The sequence below is a fragment of the Carassius gibelio genome, chromosome B5, assembly GCF_023724105.1.
Source record: "Carassius gibelio isolate Cgi1373 ecotype wild population from Czech Republic chromosome B5, carGib1.2-hapl.c, whole genome shotgun sequence".
NCBI lineage: Eukaryota > Metazoa > Chordata > Actinopteri > Cypriniformes > Cyprinidae > Carassius > Carassius gibelio.
Genome location: NC_068400.1, coordinates 18164180 through 18185605, shown reverse-complemented (window position 1 = coordinate 18185605; position 21426 = coordinate 18164180). Strand labels below are relative to the sequence as shown.

General features: G+C 36.0%; 1 protein-coding gene across 1 annotated transcript; it reads left to right on the top strand.

Annotated features, from left to right (window-relative positions):
• Positions 1-10498: 10498 nt before the first annotated feature.
• Positions 10499-16396, top strand: LOC127958490 (zinc finger CCHC domain-containing protein 8-like). Its single transcript, XM_052557371.1, has 14 exons — positions 10499-10740; positions 11096-11136; positions 11229-11303; positions 11423-11528; positions 11637-11714; positions 11800-11903; positions 12029-12094; positions 12297-12357; positions 12482-12609; positions 13148-13284; positions 13529-13638; positions 14308-14394; positions 14491-14599; positions 15135-16396. Exons 1-14 carry the CDS (start codon positions 10558-10560, stop codon positions 15986-15988), a joined length of 2139 nt encoding a protein of 712 aa, XP_052413331.1. The 5' UTR covers positions 10499-10557; the 3' UTR covers positions 15989-16396.
• Positions 16397-21426: the final 5030 nt, after the last annotated feature.

Genomic DNA, 21426 nt, shown 5'->3' with positions numbered 1-21426 from the left:
GGCGAATTGCATTCTCAGTGCATACCGCCACCTACCTTTGCTGTTATGCAGTCATGATTTCTTATGATCAGTTTTTCCTTTTTCCTTTTTCTTTTTTTTTCATTCTCACTTGCCTCTCCCTCACATATTAATCCTTATATATAATTATTTGATGCTCCATCTCATTCCATCTCCCATATCCGATCTGGCGCTGTGTGTTCAGCTCCTCCAGACCAGCCTATGAAATCTGGACTAGACCAAAGCATATTTATATTAAATCCTTTCACTTAAACCTGTAGTATATATGTATTCTATTAACATTCTGTATCCTACTCTATCTCTATTAAAATCATAACCTAACAGATATGCTAAATCCTTATTAACCTTCCCTCTTTCATTTAAATATGATATCAACTCCTTCCTTTCCTCATCATACCTTTTACAATCGTATATCACGTTCTACTGTTTCTTTCTCCCCACAATTCTCACATAAACCAGTCTCATGACCTCCAATTATAAAGAGCGATGCGTTCAGTCTTGAGTGTCCAAGTCTCCTCCTAGTCATTATAACCTCTTCTTTCCTATTTCTACCATTTATACATTTCTTACCTAAGATTTTTTAAATATTATATAAATGCCGCCCCTTACTATCTGTATTCCAGTTTTCCTGCCACTCTTTAATAATATTTTCCTTAATAATAGATTTCATTTCGCATTTACTTAATTAAACATTAAAATCTATTTCTTCCCTTTTTAAAGCATTTTTTGCTAATTCATCAGCAGATTCATTACCAGCTACTCCTGCATGCGCTGGCACCCAGCAGAATCCAACTTCTATTCCTATCCTTTTTATTCTCCATAATAATGAAAATATTTAAAACATCAAAAATCTTCTCTAACAGTACAATAAGTAAACAGTGATGTTAAGACGGAAGCAGAGAGCATATACTCTGTCCGGTTTTACCTCCTCTACCCATGTTAATCCTATTATATAATAGCGACCATTTCCACAGTATATATTGACAATTTAGATGTTAATCGTTTAGATATTGATATTTTAAACTCTGGAATATACACTCCTATAATCCCTGTTCTTGGATCTTTAGATCCATCAGTATAGATGTGCATACTTGCATAGAATCTTTCCTGTATGTACTTATTAACATGGTACTTAATCATACCCATTTCCTCCCATTCTTGTTTCTTATCTAATATTCCTAAATCAATTTTAACCTCAGAAACAATCCATTTCGGAACCTCTCCCCATACCGGTGACATACTACATTCCCTATTAGCAATCTGATATTTCTCTGCTAACTGTTTTATCTTCCATCCATATCCTCTTTCGTTACTTAAGTATTCCCAACAATTATTTAAAACATCTTTAGCTATACTTTCTCCAGTGTAACTCTTTAAAGATGTCCAAAATACCAAAGACAATTTAACTCTCCGTAATTTCAATGGCATTTCATTCGCTTCTACTAATAATGCATTGACTGGAGTTGTTTTAACTGCTCCTAAGCATATTCTAATAGCTCTATATTGAATTCTATCTAGCTTTTTTAACAATGATTCTGACGCTGACCCATAAATCATGCATCCATAATCAACTGTCGATCTTATCAAGGCTTGATAAATTATCATCATTGAGTCTCTTTCTGCTCCCCATTCTTTCCCAGCTATTGCCCTCATCACATTTAAAACCTTCCTGCATTTTTTATCTATTTCCTCAATATGTTTTTTCCAGGTATATCTCCCACATTCCTAAATATTTAAAACTTTTGACTTGTTCTAAAGGCTTTCCATATAATAATATGAATAATAATTGAATATCCTTAAAATCTTCCTTTTTCCTACTGAATATCATATAACTTGATTTACTAGTTGACATTTTAAAACTCCATTCCATACTCCATTCTTCCACCTTTTTAATAGCTGTCTGTATACCTGAAATCACTTGCTTTGTATTTCGCCCTCTTTTCCAAATAGCCCCGTCATCAGCATATAATGCACATCCCACACCAAATCCTACATTGTCAAAGATATCATTAATCATAATATTAAAAAGAATTGGACTTATAACACTCCCTTGAGGAATACCATTTTCTGCCTTATAAATTAATGACTGACACATTCCCACTTGAACAACAAATGTTCTTTCAAACAAAAATTGAGTTAACCAATTATACATATCTCCATCTATTCCTTTCTTTGATGCTTTGATTAATAGCCCTTCTCTCCATACCGTGTCATATGCTTTTTCTATATCAAAATACACTACTGCCATGATTTCTTTCATAGCTATTGTCTTCTCTACTTCATTACTAACCTTGATTAATGCATCCATAGTTGATCTTTTACCTCTAAATCCACATTGATACTTACTAAATTTACCCTTTTTCTCTAGTTCATATGTTAACCTCTGAACTATAATCTTTTCCATTAATTTACATAGATTTGAAGTCAGAGCAATTGGTAGATAACTTCCTGGGTTTGTTGAATTTTTTCCTGGCTTTACAATAGGGATTACTACAGCTTTCTTCCATATTTTTGGCATAATTCCTTCCATCCATATTTTATTATATAACTCAAGTATCTTTAACAATATACTATCTGACAAATGCTTTATCATTTTATAACTTACCCTATCCACCCCGGGAGCGGTATTGGCACATTTTTGTAATGCAACCTTTAGTTCTGTTAGTGTAAACTCTATATCCATACAGCTACTATTGCTATTTCTTTTCCTCATTATATCTGGATTTTTGTCTAAAATATCCTTTTTCCTTAGCTCATATTGTTCTCCCAATTCTATTCTATGTGCTCTTTCTAAAACCTTACCTAACGTGTTTGCTTTATCTATATCTATTACTGCAACTTTATCTTCTTCAATTAAAACTGGTATAAGAGCCGACTTCTTTCCTTTCCCACTCATATTCCTTAACATATTCCATATTTTATCCATAGGAGTATCTTTTCCTATGGTAGAACAAAATTCTCTGCATCCTTCTCTCTTCGCATTCTTAATTATTCTTCTTGTTTTAGCTCTTGCTTTCTTATATTCTATCAAATTTCTCATAGTCATATTTTCCCTGAGTTGTTTAAATGCTTTATTTCTTTCTTTAATTGCATTACTGCATTCATCCTTCCACCATGGAATATTTCTGTTTTTCTGACCTGCTATCCTTTGTGGTATAAATAATGTTGCAGCTTCCATTATTAGATTTGTAACTGAATCACAAAAAGTTTCTACTGTATCTTCATCCAGTCTTTATTATCTTCACAATGCTTACTAAAGGAATTCCAATCTGCCTTCTCATACAACCATTTATTTTGTAGTACACATTCTGGATTATTATTTACATTTATTTTACACATAATTGGAAAGTGATCACTCCCAACTGTGTTCTGGCTAATTACTTTCCATTCACATAAATCAGCCATACCATTTGAAATTAATGTTAAATCTATACTTGATACCGTATTCTCTGTTAAATTATACCTAGTTCCTTCTCCTGTGTTTAAACATACTAATGATCTATCATCCATGAGCTGTTCAATTACTTCCCCATTATAATCTATATTTTTACTTCCCCTTTGCCAATTATGTGCATTAAAATCACCACACCATAATTCCTTTGTCTCTTTCCTAATCTTTTCAAACCACTTTATTGAAATCTTCTTACACGGGTTATAAAAATTATATATTACAATTGATTCTTCTTTAAAATATATTTCAACTACAGCACATTCCATATCTTTAACCTCACTTAATTCCCTATAAATATTTCCTTCTTTTATAAAAGTTACCACCCCTCCCCCTTGTTTCCCAACCCTATCCTTTCGAACAGATTTATATCCTGGTAATACAAATTGCAGATTTGGCTTGAGCCAAGACTCTTGAACACAAATTACACTTGGTTTATGTTCCAAATCGAGTACATATTTTTTAAATTCTTGACCATTTGCCACAAGGCTCCTTGCGTTCCATTGCATTATATTTATCACCATTGATCTACTCCGATCCCTGTGAACCTTCTACTATTGTTGCTTTAGATAGAATTTCATGTATTGTGCTTACAGAAATCCCAGATATCCCTAGAAATTCTGATGCAGCTTCAAGGATTGTTTTAATCTTTGCCGATCTGCTTGGCAGCATAGCAGTAACATTAATTACCTTAACAATAAAGGCTAGAAAGTTCTCTTTAGTCATTATTAAAGTATTTTCTTTTATATCACACTGTTGTTCTAATTCTTTAGTTTGAACCTTTCTCTTGTCTCTTGTTTCTTGGTTGAGGTTATCCCTCATCTCAGCCGTTCTATCATCCTTACCTTTACAGACCTTCACTGCTTCCGCATAAGTGACTTTATGCTCAGTCTTGTATTTTTGGACTTCTCTTGCTTTTATTTGTACCTCACATCCTCCATTTTAATCCATTCACATTTATCATAATCATGCTCTCATCCACATTTTGCGCATCTTACCTTCCCCCGACACACTGCAGCCACATGTCTTATTCGTTGGCATTTAAAACATCTAAATGGCATTGGTACAAACACTCTTACAGGGTAACTCATGTATCCCATTTGTACTTTTTCAGGCATTTTCCCTTCAAATGTCAACAAGACACTCAAACTTTCCTGTCGATGTCCTTCTATCGTCTTATACAGTCTTCTCACATTAATAATATTACCTCCTCTTATACTTTCATGCATTTCGTCAGTGGATATATATGTTGGTATTCCATATATTACACCTTTTCCCCCCTTTTCTACTCCAACCTCTTTAGTTGTGACCTTTTCTCCATTAATTTATTTTATCTTGAGTAGTTTGTTTTTCTGCCCAATATCTTTCACTATGATCAAAACTCTCCCTTGCCCCAAACACTTAGCCAAAACAACTGCCCCAATTATTTTATCAATCGCCTTGGATAGTCCCATAGGGCTTGGGCGCCAAGTTGCATTCTGGGACGTGGCGGCCATGCTGCCAGCTTCGCGAATGTAAACATACAGCCAGTTGAACGAGAAGAGCAGAGTTGGTAGAAAGAAAAAAAAGATTTCAAAATCGCGAAAAGGTTGTGGGATTTATAGGGATACGCTAAATAGGGATGCCAGGGACCGGTATGTGGACAAAATCGGCTCTATTAACGGTTTGGATCCATATGAAATTCCCAACAAATAGTGGAGTACCGACGGAGACTTTTTGCCGCACGATTGCATTACAGATATCTTCGGCTACCTTGTTTGTTTTGTGAGCGCCTACACTTCAGAATAGTTCCGAAGCTACAAGTCAAGTCTCATGTACAGTTCACAAATGGATGGGTTCAGGAGCTGTGAATCATAGAAACGGAACAGCGGCAAAACAGTATACAGTAATCCGGTAAGCTGTGCTCTAACGTTACCTAGCTGCTAGTTTAGTAACCATTAGTGCTAACAACCATTCACACACGGACTTTTAACAATGTGTTTTAAAAGTGTAGTTAGTAGCTATCCACCCTCCCGTTTTTCCGGGGTTCTCACGTATTTGAGCTCTTTCCCCGCTGTCTTCCTTTTTTAGTATTTTCCTGTAAAATATCCCCTTAGCCCTTCCATCAGACCTGTCAAGTCTCTGTGCTGTTGTCCTGTTGCTACTCCTTGCCCTTCCAGCAAAACAGATGTTTTCAAAGCATCGTTTTGCTTACTTGAAAGCAACCTTAGCGTGATGTTGGGCTTTTTAAAGATAGCGTGGTTGTTGTGAGAGCACGATTTCACGCCAATCTGTAACTAAAGTCACGTTAGACCTAGCTTCACAAATCGCTTAACGTTAGTTAATGCAGCAGTTTTATAGTACGAATTTTTGCTGTCAGCAGAGGGATAGCAATAAAAAGATGAATGTTGAAATTTCCCGTATTTTGGATGAGTAACTCGAGAAATTTCCCTTATTTTCAATGTTGACTTAAGCTATATAAATTAATATTCAGATGTTATGGTCTCCGTAGTCCCGCCTCCAAGCAGGAAAGCGGTGTAAAGTTAATCCATTTTCATTTTATTTTCCCCATGGCTATTATGTGTTGCGCTATTACACCCCAAAATACAGCAACAGTTGAAAATGGTTAAAATAGATTTTTAATTCATCAAATTAAGACACACGGATGAGAGGGAGTTTGTCTAAACACTGCGCAGTAGTCCGAGTGGCAGTAAAGGAAGCATTCAACGTGGCGGCCACGCCAAGTAATGACGTCACGACGCCCAAGCCCTATTGGATGTAGATGTGTTCCTGTACTCTTTTCAAATGACAGCATAACTTAGTGTCCATTTTGTTCTCTTATTATTTCTTGGTTTTCTTTTGTCTTTGTTTTATCCTGCATTGATTCTATCATATCTTCGCTATCCTCATGATCCTTAGATTTCTTACGTTTAGCATTCTTTTTTTTATTACTTTTCCCCGAATATATCTCCGTAAATCCTTCCCTGTCCTCCACTATCGATTCCTCAGAATCTTCCTCCATGACTGCACAACAGCAACACCAGCCTCTCCTTTTCACCACTTGTATTATTTCTCTTCAAGAAAAATCTTCAAAACCACAAGCGAACCTCGCAGCACCGATCTGTTCCTAGCTCTTACTACCGCATTCTCTGCTTCTTCTGCTTCTTCTTCTTCTTCTTGGCGTTTAATGGCAGATTGCATACAACTTTTATGTGCATTACTGCCACCTACTGATCAAGACCATAATCTTCACTAAATTCTATTATAATCCAGTGTCCTTTAAATAATTTGAGATGATAGTTTCCTCCTGTCTATTTCTACTTGTTACTCTGTGCTTACCATTAAAAAGTATTTGAATGCTATAAAACGATCTACCTGTTCTTTCTTCCCAATATTTCTGCCATCTATTCTTCACATGTTGCTTGATTAAACACTTTATTTCACTCTTACCATAGTTTATCTGCATACATATGTCTACTTTCTTTGTTACTTCCTTTGTATATTAGTCTGCCAACTCATTTCCTTTTACTCCCACATGCGCTGGTACCCAACAGAAAGCTACATTAATTCCCATCATCTGGATACTATATATTGTTTGAAGAATCGCAATCATTATATCTGCTCTGCTCTCTGAATGACATGTTTTAATTGTTATTAAAGATGAACTTAAATCAGAACATATGAGTGTCCGCATTGGCTTATTTTCCTCCACCCATTGCAATGCCAGTAAAATTGCAATCATTTCACCAGTGTGCACTGACAAATTATCTGTGATTCTTTTACTGACTTTGTCATTAAATTCTGGTATACTGATATTGATGCATCAGAAAATATATGATCATAACCATAATCATTTTCATGAATGTATTTGTGTTATCTGAACATTTGATTTTAACTTATCCTTATTTTCCTCACTTAACAATGTCATATCCATCGTAGGTTGAGATATTAACCACAGAGGGATTGTTGACCATAGTCTCGCATAGCCAGACCTTCAGACTAACAGCTGAAGGTCTGGAATCTATGGCAGCTTTCATTGGCCAACGTTTCGGGGTGTGGAAATGTCGCCACAATAACAGACCATTGTGTAAAACACTCAGATGTATTTGAAAGATTCTATCCCGCAAACTTTAAATATTTCAGATACTTTTAAATATCCAGAATTTAGTTGATCCTGATAAGCGCTCGTTGTCGAAGATGTAAACTCAATTACTTTCTTCTTTAGTGAGGTGGTTTGGCAAAACAACATTTTTGTGTGACAGTTGTCCAGAAGACAATCATTGACACCCTTAACAAGGAGGGAAAGCCACAAACATTCATTGCCAAAGAAGCTGGCTGTTCAAAGAGTGCCGTATCCAAGCATGTTAACAGAAAGCTGAGTGGAAGGAAAAAGTGTGGAAGAAAAGCATGCACAACCAACCGAGAGAACCGCAGCCTTATGAGGACTGTCAAGCAAAATCGATTCAAGAATCTAGTGAACTTCACAAGGAATGGATTGAGGCTGGGGTCAAGGCATCAGGAGCCACCACACACAGACGAACAAGGAATTTGGTTACAGTTGTCGTATTCCTCTTGTTAAGCCACTCTTAAGGGTTAAGGAGAAGAAGAGTTGGACTGTTGCCCAGTGGTCCAAAGTCCTCTTTTCAGATGAGAGCAAGTTTTGTATTTAATTTGGAAACAAAGGTCCTAGAGTCTGGAAAACCAAGTTGCTTGAAGTCCAGTGTTAAGTTTCCAAAGTCTGTGATGATTTGGGGTGCAATGTCATCTGCTGGTGTTGGTCTATTGTGTTTTTTGAAAACCAAAGTCACTGCACACGTTTAGAAATAAATTTTGGAGAGCTTGATGCTTCCTTCTGCTGACCAGCTTTAAGAAGATGCTGATTTCATTTTCCAGCAGGATTTGGCACCTTCCCACGCAATTTTAGACACCACCTTATTTTCTTCTGCTCTCTTAAGTTTTGCTAAATAACAACAGAATTCTCTTAAATATTTATTAATTTCAAACTTTAACAGCTCCCACTGACTATATGAATCTAACACTAAATTACTAGTCCAGTACTGTTCAATCAATAAAGTAATATTCTTCTTAACATCTTCAAAAAGGAGAAGACAATTGTGACAGAGCCATAAGCGTAACCAATGCAGTCTTGAGCTGGAAAGATAATTTAATAGTTAATCTCACAAAGAGTCTTCTGTTTTTTCGAGTCGTTCATTAATCACGTGACAGACCCATAAGCTTGGACCTATGCAGTCTTAGTTGGAAAGACTTTATTACCTTTGTTACAACATTCACCATCATGACAGAAATTCACACATTTATAAACTGTAAGAACTAAAAAGCTACAATTTGAGACCAGAAACGCAGTAACTGTTAGAGTAAACAATAATTATAATGATGATGATGATGATGATGACTATATGCACCCATTTGTATATATTTGGCTGTAGAGGTCACATCACTTTATACAGTCTATTTTTTATTTTTTATTAAACAATACAAACATTAAGGCATTACACTTGTCATAAAGACAAAAAATATATAAAACAATATACACACAGATCTGTTGCCAGGGTATCTCCTTTTATACAGTCTATGGTCAAAAGCTTATGGGCTGTCACGTGATGAAGGAACGACTCAAACCTGATGACTCGATAGATTAACTAATCAATTTTCTTTCTAGCTCAGACTGCATAGGTTAAAGCTTATGGGGCTGTCACGTGATGAAAGAATGTTAGGGAAGTAACATGTAACATATTAAGTATTTGTTGATAGAAATGAACTAAATGACTCGAAAAAAGATTTGTTCATTTTGCTGAACAAGACTCAAAGGTGTGTGTATATATATATATATATATATATATGTGTGTGTGTGTGTGTGTGTATGTATATAATTAAATCCTGTTTACAAGCTGAGTTTCTTTCAGAAATGACATGACAGCCTTGATTATATATTGTGAGCCAGGCGGACTCAATAATTGTTTTTAGCTCAATCAAGTCAAGGCAATTTCAACTTGTTCGTGGAATGAAATGTCATGCATCTCAGGACCACGGTGCTACATAAATACAGACATACAACAATTAAGTAAAATAGTATAAACCTATACAAAACCAACATACTTTCAAATTTTGAGTATAAATATACTATATATAAATGTTTGTCTATACTTAAACTAAAAAAAAACTAACTATACAAATGCTTCACATAATACTGTACATGTGCAAAAAGAAACATCGTAAGTCAAGCAGCTCGCTGGGGAACAGTGCAAGATGATGCATGAGCATGTAAACATACACATACATTATTATGTACTCACAGCAGTGTGTGTGAAAAGTGTTAACGTGTGTTAATACAGGTGGTTTGTACAGGCCCACTCACCTGTGTTTAGCACACTTCGAATTGCACAAAAATAAGAGTTTCAGATAGTTTTTCTGTGATGTGGTAACCACATTATTCTATTATTTGATGCTCTTTGTAGTTCTCTCCTTTTTTCAATATATTTCCTACATATCAAGAGTACATGATTTCCACTTTATGTATACATAATCCTGTCTGGTGTTTTCCTGTTACTATTTAACCTTGTGAGCCCTGTTCTCAGCCTTGTTAAAATGGTTTCCTACTGTCACCTCAGATTACTGCACTTTTTAACAATCACTTCTTTCTGACTGCTATATTAACGTATTCCTTTTTTCTCGACCCCATATATCCTGCTACATTTTATTAATATTATCTTTAATGATAACTTTAATTTCCGATTTACTAGGTGGTATTTTTATATCTATATTTTCTGTCTAAACGGTTCGTTTTGATGATTTATCCACTTTTTAATTTCCCTTAGTACCCACATGCGCTGAATATATATTTTTTAGAGTTAGTCTAAAAATTACTCGATTTATTGCATCTAAAAGACCTTGCCCACATAAAGATTTCCCACTCTGGATACTTATCAAAGATGACATGTTCTGTACATCTTATGTAGCGTTTGTTAGCATGTTTAAATATGTATTACTTCCTGTCTGTGGTCTCCTAGCCAATCAACAGCCCTGCGTCAGCGCGTTGTAAGATTTGCCCTTTGAACTGTAGTACGCGACGCGCATTGTGGTAATCATCAAACATGGCTGCGGTGGAGTTTGGAGATAGCGAATTATTTGATCAGTTCGAAGAGAACGCGCCAGAGCGCGATCGTATGATAGAAGAAGTTGTTGATGAAGAGAGTGAGGGTTCAGATCGACTGCGGGAGCTTCGGCAGACATTAGAAGTGTGCGAAGACACAATAGAGCGTTTGAACGCAGAGAATATCCTTATAGCATATCATCCAATGAACTCATCCAATTGTGCTATTTTTGAATGTTTTTAAAGAATACTGAAACTACAGTCTTACACATTCTGTAAGTGACAGGCATCAGGAAAAAGACTGAATGTGTAGTATTTAGAAAGCTGTCGCTGAGAGGATTAATTAAGTTCTAGTGTAATTCGTTTCTAATGTCCTTAATTATAATGATATTCATATAAACAGCAAAAACTGACTGATTATATGGTTGCCAATATATTTTATCCCTATTGATTGACTACAATTTGATTTTATTCATTGATTGTTGTCTGTCGCTGTCTTTATACTGAGTCAAAATATGTACCTTAATGATGATCCACATGAGGAACTGAAGAGAAAGTTAAACATATTAAGTCGTCCTACGTGAGTAAAGAATGAACTTATTTCAGAATACAGTTAAACTTGGCATTCATTTAGAGTCGTTTATTAATCGATTATGCTAATTTTTATTCTAGCGGTATGAAAATTGAAGATTCCAAAATCGATGGGCCCCTATGTCAAATTAACTATGGAAACAACATCATTTCCAAGTAGGTGTTTTGTGCATCACCCTTAATTTTAATGTTTCATGCTATCAGTTTTTCCAGAACAGCGGTTTTATTGAGAGATGCACTTGTGTGTGTGTGTGTGTGTGTGTGTGTGTGTTTAGGCAGTGTCGGAAAGAAATGGAGGACTTCATCTACAGTCTTGTACAGAAGAGACTACAAGAGTGTAAAAATGCTCCAGAAGGCTCTGCTCTCCATGTAAAGCCACATGTATGTCTTTAATGCCACTGGACATTTTGTACAATAGTCTTCACTTATAATCAAAATTGCTGTTTATTTTTTGTTTGTTTGTTTTTTTTTTTGTTTTTTTTTTTGCAGCATTCAAGTTTCGTTATGGAGGAAAGCTACAAAGTGAAGACTTCCAGTGACTTCAAGCATATTAAAAAGGCTTTCAGTGTAAGTTCTACATAGCTCACATTATTCATATTCGGTGGCTAATTAACCACAAATAAAACAAGTGTTTCTTGTTTTTGGATCTTAGATGATAGGAAGTGTTTTATACTTCACCAACTTCTGTGTTGATAAACTTGGCCAACCGCTGCTGAATGAAAACCCCCAGCTGACTGATGGATGGGAAGTTCCCAAGTATCCTAAACATTTAAGGAAGCTGTGCACTTACACTTGCTGTGATCTTATTAATTTAAACCGTGCTTTTAGTCTATTTGAATCATGTCTTTATACATCACTGCTCCTGAATCATTTTTGCAAAGATACCAGCAGATCTTTGGCCAAATCATTGCCCTTGAGGGCCAAGAAGTGCAGATAAAGGAGAAAAGGTATGACAAGATTTTACAATAGTATAATTTGGATATTGATATGTATGTTATTATAAGACTCATGTCTTTACAAGACTTGCTTTTACAGTCAGTAGTGCTATTTTTATAACTGCATTGCTTTTAAAGATTGATTAATTCCTGTTTGGTATTTCATTTGCTTTTCTGCTTGAGGAAGTGAAATCATCTTGTGTTGTCCTTACAGACCGAGACCATGCTGTTTTAACTGCTGTTCTGAGGACCATCAACTGCGAGACTGTCCAGAGGTGTTTCTCTTTGCGTATAGACAAAGTTTCTGTTACTATTAGATTAATAGTTATAATTACATTATTATGTTTTGAAGATCATTTAAGAATGCAAGTATAAATCAAACTTTGTTCACACTTTAAGCCCAAAGATATGACTCGTATCAATGAAAAGAGGAAAGAGTTTTCACAGAACAGCAATCAGAGCAACCAGCGCTACCATGCAGAAGAGGTCGACGAGCGATTTGCAAAGTACAAGCCAGGAATATTGAGGTCAGCCATTTTATTAAGTGTCATTGTGCGAAAAAGACAAAAATGTCAGTCCAAACCTGTAAAGGTCACAGTATGTCCTTAACAAACGAATAGGTGTAACTTCTGCAGCTTTGCATTTATTGCATTCAATGGTTGGTTCATCCAAAAATGAAAATTATGTCATCATTTACTCCAAAATCATTTAATTCCAAACTCAGTCTCTGTTTTCATCTTCAAAACACAAATTAAGGTAATTTTAATGATATCCCACATCATGTTTTGTCTTGCCAACTTTACCAGGCTAGCTTTAACTGAATCATTAAAATATTTTATACCACCCTATGGTGTGTGCATTTAAAAACTAAAATGACTAAAATGTAAACATTTAAAATTTAAAAATTTAAAATTTAAATTTTGTGTGATGTAATTTAAGCTTAAAATAATTGCATTTTGTCTTTCCACACACATTTTCCCTCCAGATATTTTAATATGGAAATTTAAGTGTTGTTTGTCTGAAAATCAAGTCAAATGAAATGTAATTTGTATTGTCTTCGTATAGTCAAGAGCTCCTTGATGCGCTTGGGATTAATACAAAGACCCTTCCTCCATTCATCTATCGCATGAGGGAGCTCGGCTACCCACCTGGTTGGTTGAAAGAGGCAGAAATGGAAAATTCAGGCCTGATGCTCTATGATGGTAAGGTTGAGTTTTATATTTTATTATGGCCAGTCATCAGTCAGGTTAAAGCCCTTAATTATAATAGTGAAAATGTAGGAAAATTATTACTAAGAAAATTTTCTTACATAAGGGGTTTGTTGTAGATGGCCAAATGTTCTATCATAAGGACCTGATCATTACCTGTCATGTGCATAATTAATGAAGGATAGTTTGTTTTAAATAGAGCTAAACTGCCATTGACTCTCTTAATTTTCTTCACAAGGATCAAATGATGAAGATGAAAACAACCACAGCCAAAAGGTATCTTACGATGTCTCAAAGCTGGTTGACTTTCCTGGCTTCAATGTGTCTGCAGCCCCCAATGTGAGAGATGTAAGTGTACATACACATTTATTGGACACAAAACAATGCATGGATTAAGTGAGCACTGCTGCATTGAGGAGGAATATAATGGAAAGAATTTGATGTTTAAAGTTTGGTTTTATTTGTAATGTTCACATTTGTTACTGTAATAATTTCAGTTTTTGAGGTCAAAGTCTTCAGCTTTATTTGAAATGAATGTTTTAACTGCATTGATGGTTTAACCACTGGGTTGATGTTAAGAAACAAAGACAGAGTTACATAATAATAATCATCCATTAGTAATGAATGATGTAGACTGTAAAGAATTCATAAAGAAGATCCCCTGCAATAATGATTCTTCCAAACACACAAAGTGTGGTACCGCAATACAACTTGGTATGGTGATGCTTCAGCAAAATTTGAACAAAACAAAGATATCAACACAGTCCTACCACTGACATATTCCTCAGGAAATTTATAATAGTTAATTTACAGTCTGACCATCTACAAAATCAGGTTTGTATGGTTATATATTATTCACCTGCATGTTTATGTGAGTATGCCTGCAATTAAAGATGATCTTATACATGATTAATACATACTGATGTAAATCTTTATTTCCCACTATCTAGGTTTCTGTTTTATTTAAATTAAATGTATTTAGATCTAATGTGTGTTTTTTTTGGGGGGTGGGGGCAGGATTACCGGTCTTTCGGTTCTATTCCAATGCAGCCTCAGCATTGGAAGCAAAATTTTGCTGCTTTTTTAAGCAGTAACTTTCCAACGGTAAAAACATCTCTTAAAAACGTATTTCTAATTTATTACCTTTATCCTTATTTCCCAAATTATTTATGACCTTGTGCAACGATATGTGCTCCTCAGAGCTCCGGCTGCAGTAAGAGGCGTCACGAGTCTGAATCCACACCCCAGAAGACAAAGAAACGGAGATCCAATTCAGAAAACCAGGAATCAGATATGGAGATAGAATCAGGTACACAACTTAAACGTTACTAGATTCTGTTGGTTTTATGATTGCAGTTTGTTCTAAAATGCATAAACTTACAGCTGACCAACCGTGAAGTGCTCTAATGCTTCACGCAGCTTGTGTTGCCACCCCTTTTATTCTGCTGTAGCTCACTATGTGACTTACAATTTTACAGTTTGTAATGTATTCATATCAGAAGATACTACACCAATACTAGTAATGCTCTGAAATTATTATTTTTTTTTTTGTTGACGATTGTGTTGCCAAATTGATTTTGATTTATTGAATGATAAATATACTACTAATGATGTTTAGTGAAGAAATGTTCACACATCAACTAAAAAAAGCATAGGCTTAAAGATCTTTGTTGATAAAAATTAAGATCTATTAAGAAGACGTCACCATCTGAGATGTTAATAAAATGTTAAAGGATCGTTCAATGATTTTGCCCTCCAAAAAAAATATTTTCATTTACATTTTGTGCATCACTAAAAACAAATTATCATGAAAAAATATGATAAAATTTTTTGTCCTCCTACAGATCATGACACGTCTCAAATAAGATCTGATGGTTTCCAGTTCCACCCACCACTTCCTCCTGGCTGTTCATCCTATGGCATTGCTCCACCTCTGCCACTAGGAACTCCTCCATCCACTCCTCCAATCCCGAAGGGAACTCCACCCCCAACTCCACCTACAAATTATTCTCCGTCCACTCAAGCCAGAGGGTTGACTGAGGGGGAAGAGTCAGAGGATGGGCTGACTCTGGAGGAACTGGAAGAGCAGCAAAGGCTTCTTTGGGAAGCCCTTGAAAAGGCAGATACTGCAACCAACAGTGATTCTGAAGCTGGAGCTTCTGAGACCCCCATCCCAAGTTCCCCTAGTGTCGTCACTTCACTTAAACTTGACTCGGAGGAAGATGGAGAAAAGATGGAGAACTTGAGTCTTGCCTATGAAATCAAAAGTACACCAACATCACCTGTTGAACCAGTAACGAATGCATCTGAGGATGAGAGGATAGATGAGACAGCCAGTGATGGACAGGAAAACCCTTCAATTAATGAAAACGTGATCAATTTGCAAGCAGAGTTGGGTGACATTATTGTTCTGGATGAAGTTTATGAGGAAAACGCAAATCATGATGCAACAAATGGAACTTCAGACACTCCTCAGATAAGCACACCGGAGTCAAATGCGCAAGTTGCCGACGACATGGAGGAACCTGTGGTAAATAAAGTAACTTTTGTTCCACATCGTAGCAGATTTGCTGCAGGAATAATTCCTTTTGAGGACACACCTGAGTTTACAGAGGTTGCTGAAGCAACAGGGGTTTATCTGAAGATTCGAGATTTACTGAAAGGCTCCCCAAGAAATCAGGCGAAGAACAAGAAATAATCAAAGTCGTCTGTTTTATACTGCCCACCTGTGGACTTAATTTTTTTTTTCTCTCTTAACACACAGTCCTTTTGTATGTAGTTTTACTTTGGTGCTTTGGATCTTTTTACTGCTATTGTGTGATTTTTTAAAAAAAAATAATAATAATTACATTTGGTTTGTACCTGAATATTAACTGACTGGGTACTTGTTCTGTGTGTAGATGGGTTTTTGTTTTTGTTCTTGTTCCATTTTCTGTAATTACAAATGTTACTCCTACATCTCATGCCATGCTGATCTGTATGCCTGCCATAGCTCATCTGTGTAATTTATTCTGAATATCTTTCAGCATAAATTTCTTAAAAATTCTTACTGAATTAAAAGTTTTAACTTGACCTTGGTAGTAAAATTAAATCCCTGCTCTTAACATATTTTTTCACAGTTCTATTATTAATGCATTTCTTTGCTGCTTATGCTCTACAAATTCTACCTCATTTTTATTTATTTTTGTCTTTTTTTTAATAAGTTTGTTGCCAACAGCGTATTACTTTATTTTACCTGTTGCAAATGTTGTGTTATAGCCAGGAATGTCCCATATTTAGACATTCCGGGCTATTTTAGACCACTTAATTTTTTTACTTTAAAACAAATTAAAAGGCATGTTTACAATAGTACATTTAAAGTGAAAAATATTTGAATTGATATTCTTTGCTTTTTAAAATATCAGTTGTTAATATGTTAATATTTAGTTTATTTTATTCATTTCTTTTTTGCAGGATGGGTGAAGGGGTAATTGGTTTTTCAATTATTGTCAACATGGATACTTTTGACTTGTAAAATGTGTGCATACCATATATCAGCAGGGGGAAAATAGCTTGAAATATTTTAGAGATCTTTGAAAATAATTAACTAAACACTAGTCTCAACCTCAAATGGCACACATAGTCCACTCAATGGGTCTCATTCATGAAGCATTCGTAAATATACGAGTGATTTGCGCGTAAAGAGAACTTCCCGAAAACTCTTCTCCTGATTCACAAAAACTTCGTAAACGTCAGATGTGATAGTGAAATGTGTGTGTGTATTAATGAATTCCAATCAGTCGTAAATGGGACGCGCGTGCACGCTCACTATCAATTACCATAAATCCCTCCTATTAAATCCGACTGACAACTATATAAGTTCATCATATTATGACACCAAACGAAGGATTTCAACATGTCTTCTCAAAAGCTACTGAAAAACAAACATTTCTCAGCTGCAGAAATTGAAGTTTTATTATCAGAAGTTCATTCAAAACGCCATTTAATTTTCAAGCGTACATATTGGCGTATCAGGTCCTAAAAAAGCAAGTTTGGCAGCATATTACAGATCCTATTACTGGCTCTCATAATAAAAGTTAAAAGAAAAACCGTATGTAATTAATATATATAATATTTTTTTTCAAAATGCTGTGTAAATATGTACCCGATTAAGGTGAATTAAAATGCAGCCGTATTAATGAGCAAAACGTTCAGACGTTAAACGCACTATTTACGCGTGGCTGGGAGCAGGTGTAGATTTCTTTCGTAACTAACATTTGGAAAATACGAACGTTTTAATGAATCCGAAAATTTACGCCAAAACCACTTTACACGCGATTTACACAAAAATTCGTTCTGCTCGTGTTTAATGAATGAGACCCAGTGATTGTATATTGCACATTCCATAAAAACTGGCAGTCATTTTTGATCTAGTAAGCTGTGATCTGATTAGCCAGTTTCATACAACTTCAGAGTATTTTTTAAACAAAATCAGGCACTCTAAAACCTAAGGAAATAAAATCAGGCACTCTAAAACCTAAGGAAACAAAATCAGGCACTCTAAAACCTAAGAAAAAAAAAATTAAGAATCAGTATAACTGGGGTAAGTTCAGCCCTGACAAAACGTTGCAAAACATTTTTTAAACGGAAAGGGTGGTCCATTAAACACCCTGTTCTGATGATGCAAGAGTTGCAACTATGGCAGCTGAGAAGGCCATTCTTGAAATCAGTATAAATACGTGTTTAATAGGCTTCAGCAAAATACACTCTATGTTACAGTCACTGACCATGCATTATTGAATAAAAGAGAACATCCCAATCGAGTGAAGGGATTTGTGGAATCTGTGGTTCCTAATTATTGTGATCCAACATTTGCCTTGCATTTCAGAATAAAAAGACAAAAATGTCAGGATAATCCACTTCTTACCTCCGAGACTGTTATGATCTTATGACCTTATTCTTTTTATTGTGAGTATTAGGCTTATTATTTTTGCTGATCACTGTTGTTGTGCTATGATATTGTAATATTTACCATTAAATAATCGGAGAAGTATTGAAAAGTTTATGAAAGTGTCACTCCACAATATAATAGCAAAATATATAAATATGTATAGTATTTGTTACGTTAATCTGTGTCTAGCAGACCTTCCCAAAGAAAGGATATGGACCAGGAGACATTACAATTACTAATATTAAGACAGACTTAAAGTAGTTACAGATCTATAGTCTATAGATCTATAAGCTCTTATTATTTCAGTTATTTTGCCTTTAATGTAAATAAATTTGTTCTAGGCAGACATCCTCCAGCTTGGCTCATTGCCGCAAAGGCATTACCACTAAGCAGGGGCTGCAGGGCCTTAATGCTGACTTTCCAGCTGGCACATGAATGACCTTCAATACTGAAATATAGTTGAAATAATGACGATTATTGTTTTAACATTGAAACAATACTGAAAAAAATGTTTAATGCTAAAGTTGAAAAAGGTTAAGGGGTCATATGTTGTGATTTAAAATTTTCCTTTCTCTTTGGATTGTTACAAGCTCTTGCAAAAAGAAGATCTGTAAAGTTGCAAAGACTAATGTTGCAAATCCAAAGAGATATTCTTAATAAGATATTCTTGGGGCAGCGTCTGTTGTTTAAAAAATGTGCTATATAAATAAAGTTGCTTGCTTGCTAAAAGTTAAGAGTCAACCACTCCTACCTAAAACGACTCATTCTAACACGCCCCCACATGTCTACGTCCCAATGTGGGAAGATTTGTTAAACACCGCCCAAATGTTCGCGCAAAGAAAGATGACATAACTTTTATTCTCACTGTTGCCGCTGCCGCCATGTTGTGGAGACACTGTGTGTTTCGTTGTGAAACAAAACTACTTTGTTTGGTCTTCCAAAATAGGACACAACTAGAAATCAGTGTCTAAGTTGTATTTGCAAAACCATTCCAGAACAGTTCAACCCAAATATTCAGATGTATGCAGCACATTTTATGGAGGATGAGGACTGTTTCTTGAACCAGTAGCCTACAATGCTTCTGTGCACAAAGGCTGTTTCTATAGACGAGTTTCCTGAGTGAAATAGGCGGGCCGCTAATATCCTTTCACTCTGCCAACGACTTCCGGTTGTGTCTGCCAAGAACTTCCGGTTAGCGAGTTAGCATCTTTTACTGTCTTTTCGGGACATACCCATGCCTTGGCTTCAGGACAACCATGGAGTCGCCATGGCCCGAAATCAAGACTAGAGGGGCTTATGGAGCGCACCTGTAAATCTCCTAGGTCGCTGTGATTTTGCCAAGTAATACATGGTCCTGGAACAACATATTTTGATCATCCTGGGTCAACATTATTGTCCAAAAATATAGACTTAACCCAATCCCTAGCCCTAAACCTAACCCAAACATAATTTATTCTTAAAATCAGTGGGAAATGATAGCTGGTTAACAATGGTGTAGAAGCACCTAACCCTGATTTTAAGCCTAAAACAGATACTTCATGAAAAGTTATATCTCAATTCTGATTGGTTGATTCGAATGTTGTTCCAGGATCAACAAAGATGTTGATCCAGGAACATGTTGTACTTGGTGAAATCATGCTCACCAAGTCTCCTACTTGCTTAACCGATGCTCACCATTAGCAGAGTCGATTTCAATGACAGAGAACGTAAGTCAGCAGCTGAAGCGGTTCAAAGGGCGGCTCTTTGAGGCCCCTAAGAACCATGGATAGGTCCCATGTGAGGATCGTGAAGGGTCAAGGAGGGTTGTTTCCTACTTACAGACTGCCCGTACATAGTCACCTTTATTTAAATAGAGCTTTAAACAAAACAGATTGTGTCAAAGCAACTGAACAACATTAATTAGGAAAACAGTGTGTCAATAATGCAAAATGACAGTTAAAGGCAGTTCATTATTGTATTCTGTGATGTCATCATGCAGCTCAATTCAGTTTAAATAGTATCTATTTAGATTCAAGATGAATGGCGTGCTCAATCCCTTTTAAATTTGATTTGGGTGCCCTTCGGTCCAAGGTAGAACATCTTAAGAGGCAGTGTAGAGAAAAAGAAATCTCTGATAGCCGAGGCACTCCATAATTAAAATGTCTTTATTGCAAAAAATGACATGTCCTAAATGGACAACTTTAAAATGCCCACGCGTAGCGGCATGTGGCCTTCTTCATGAAGAATCCAGCAGTTCAATTCCAGGCTGCAGCAAAGTCAGATTGTGCAGAAGAATCGTTTCATATAGATTTTAAAATATTGCTTATGACTTATAAAGCACTGAATGGTTTAGCACCTCAGTATTTGAATGAGCTCCTTTTACATTATAATCCTCTACGTCCGCTACGTTCTCAAAATTCAGGCAATTTGATAATACCTATTATATCAAAATCAACTGCGGGCGGCAGATCCTTTTCCTATTTGGCACCTAAGCTCTGGAATAACCTACCTAACATTGTTCAGGAGGCAGACACACTCTTGCAGTTTAAATCTAGATTAAAGACCCATCTCTTTAACCTGGCTTACACATAACATACTAATATGCTTTTAATATCCAAATCCGTTAAATGCTGCATTAATTAGGTAAACCGGAACCGGGAACACTTCCAATACCACCCAATGTACTTGCTACATCATTAGAAGAATGGCATCTATGCTAATATTAGCCTGTTTCTCTCTTATTCCGAGGTCACCGTAGCCACCAGTCTGTATCCAGATCAGATCGTCACTGCAGTCACCCGGATCCAGTATGTATCCAGACCAGATGGTGGATCAGCACCTAGAAAGGACCTCTACATCCCTGAAAGACAGCGGAGACCAGGACAACTAGAGCCCCAGATACAGATCCCCTGTCTCAGATGACCACCAGGACAAGACCACAGGAAACTGATGATTCTTCAGTACAATCTGACTTTGCTGCAGCCTGGAATTGAACTACTGGTTTCATCTGGTCAGAGGAGAAGTGGCCCCCCAACTGAGCCTTGTTTCTCCCAAGTTTTTTTTCTCCATTCTATCACCGAGTTTCGGTTCATTGCCGCTGTCGCCTCTGGCTTGCTTAGTTGGGGACACTTCATCTACAGCGATATTGTTGACTTGATATAATGCACAGACACTATTTAAACTGAACAGAGATGACATCACTGAATTCAATGAAGAACTGCCTTTAA

What these genes read in the sequence shown, in the direction of transcription:
- LOC127958490 (XM_052557371.1), top strand. Translation starts at nt 10,558, where the DNA reads ATGGCTGCGGTGGAGTTTGGAGATAGCGAATTATTTGATCAGTTCGAA. An exon ending in TACAAGCCAGGAATATTGAG is followed by an intron (nt 12,610 to 13,147) that starts GTCAGCCATTTT and finishes GTCTTCGTATAG; the next exon opens with TCAAGAGCTCCTTGATGCGC. An exon ending in CAGCCCCCAATGTGAGAGAT is followed by an intron (nt 13,639 to 14,307) that starts GTAAGTGTACAT and finishes GGGTGGGGGCAG; the next exon opens with GATTACCGGTCTTTCGGTTC.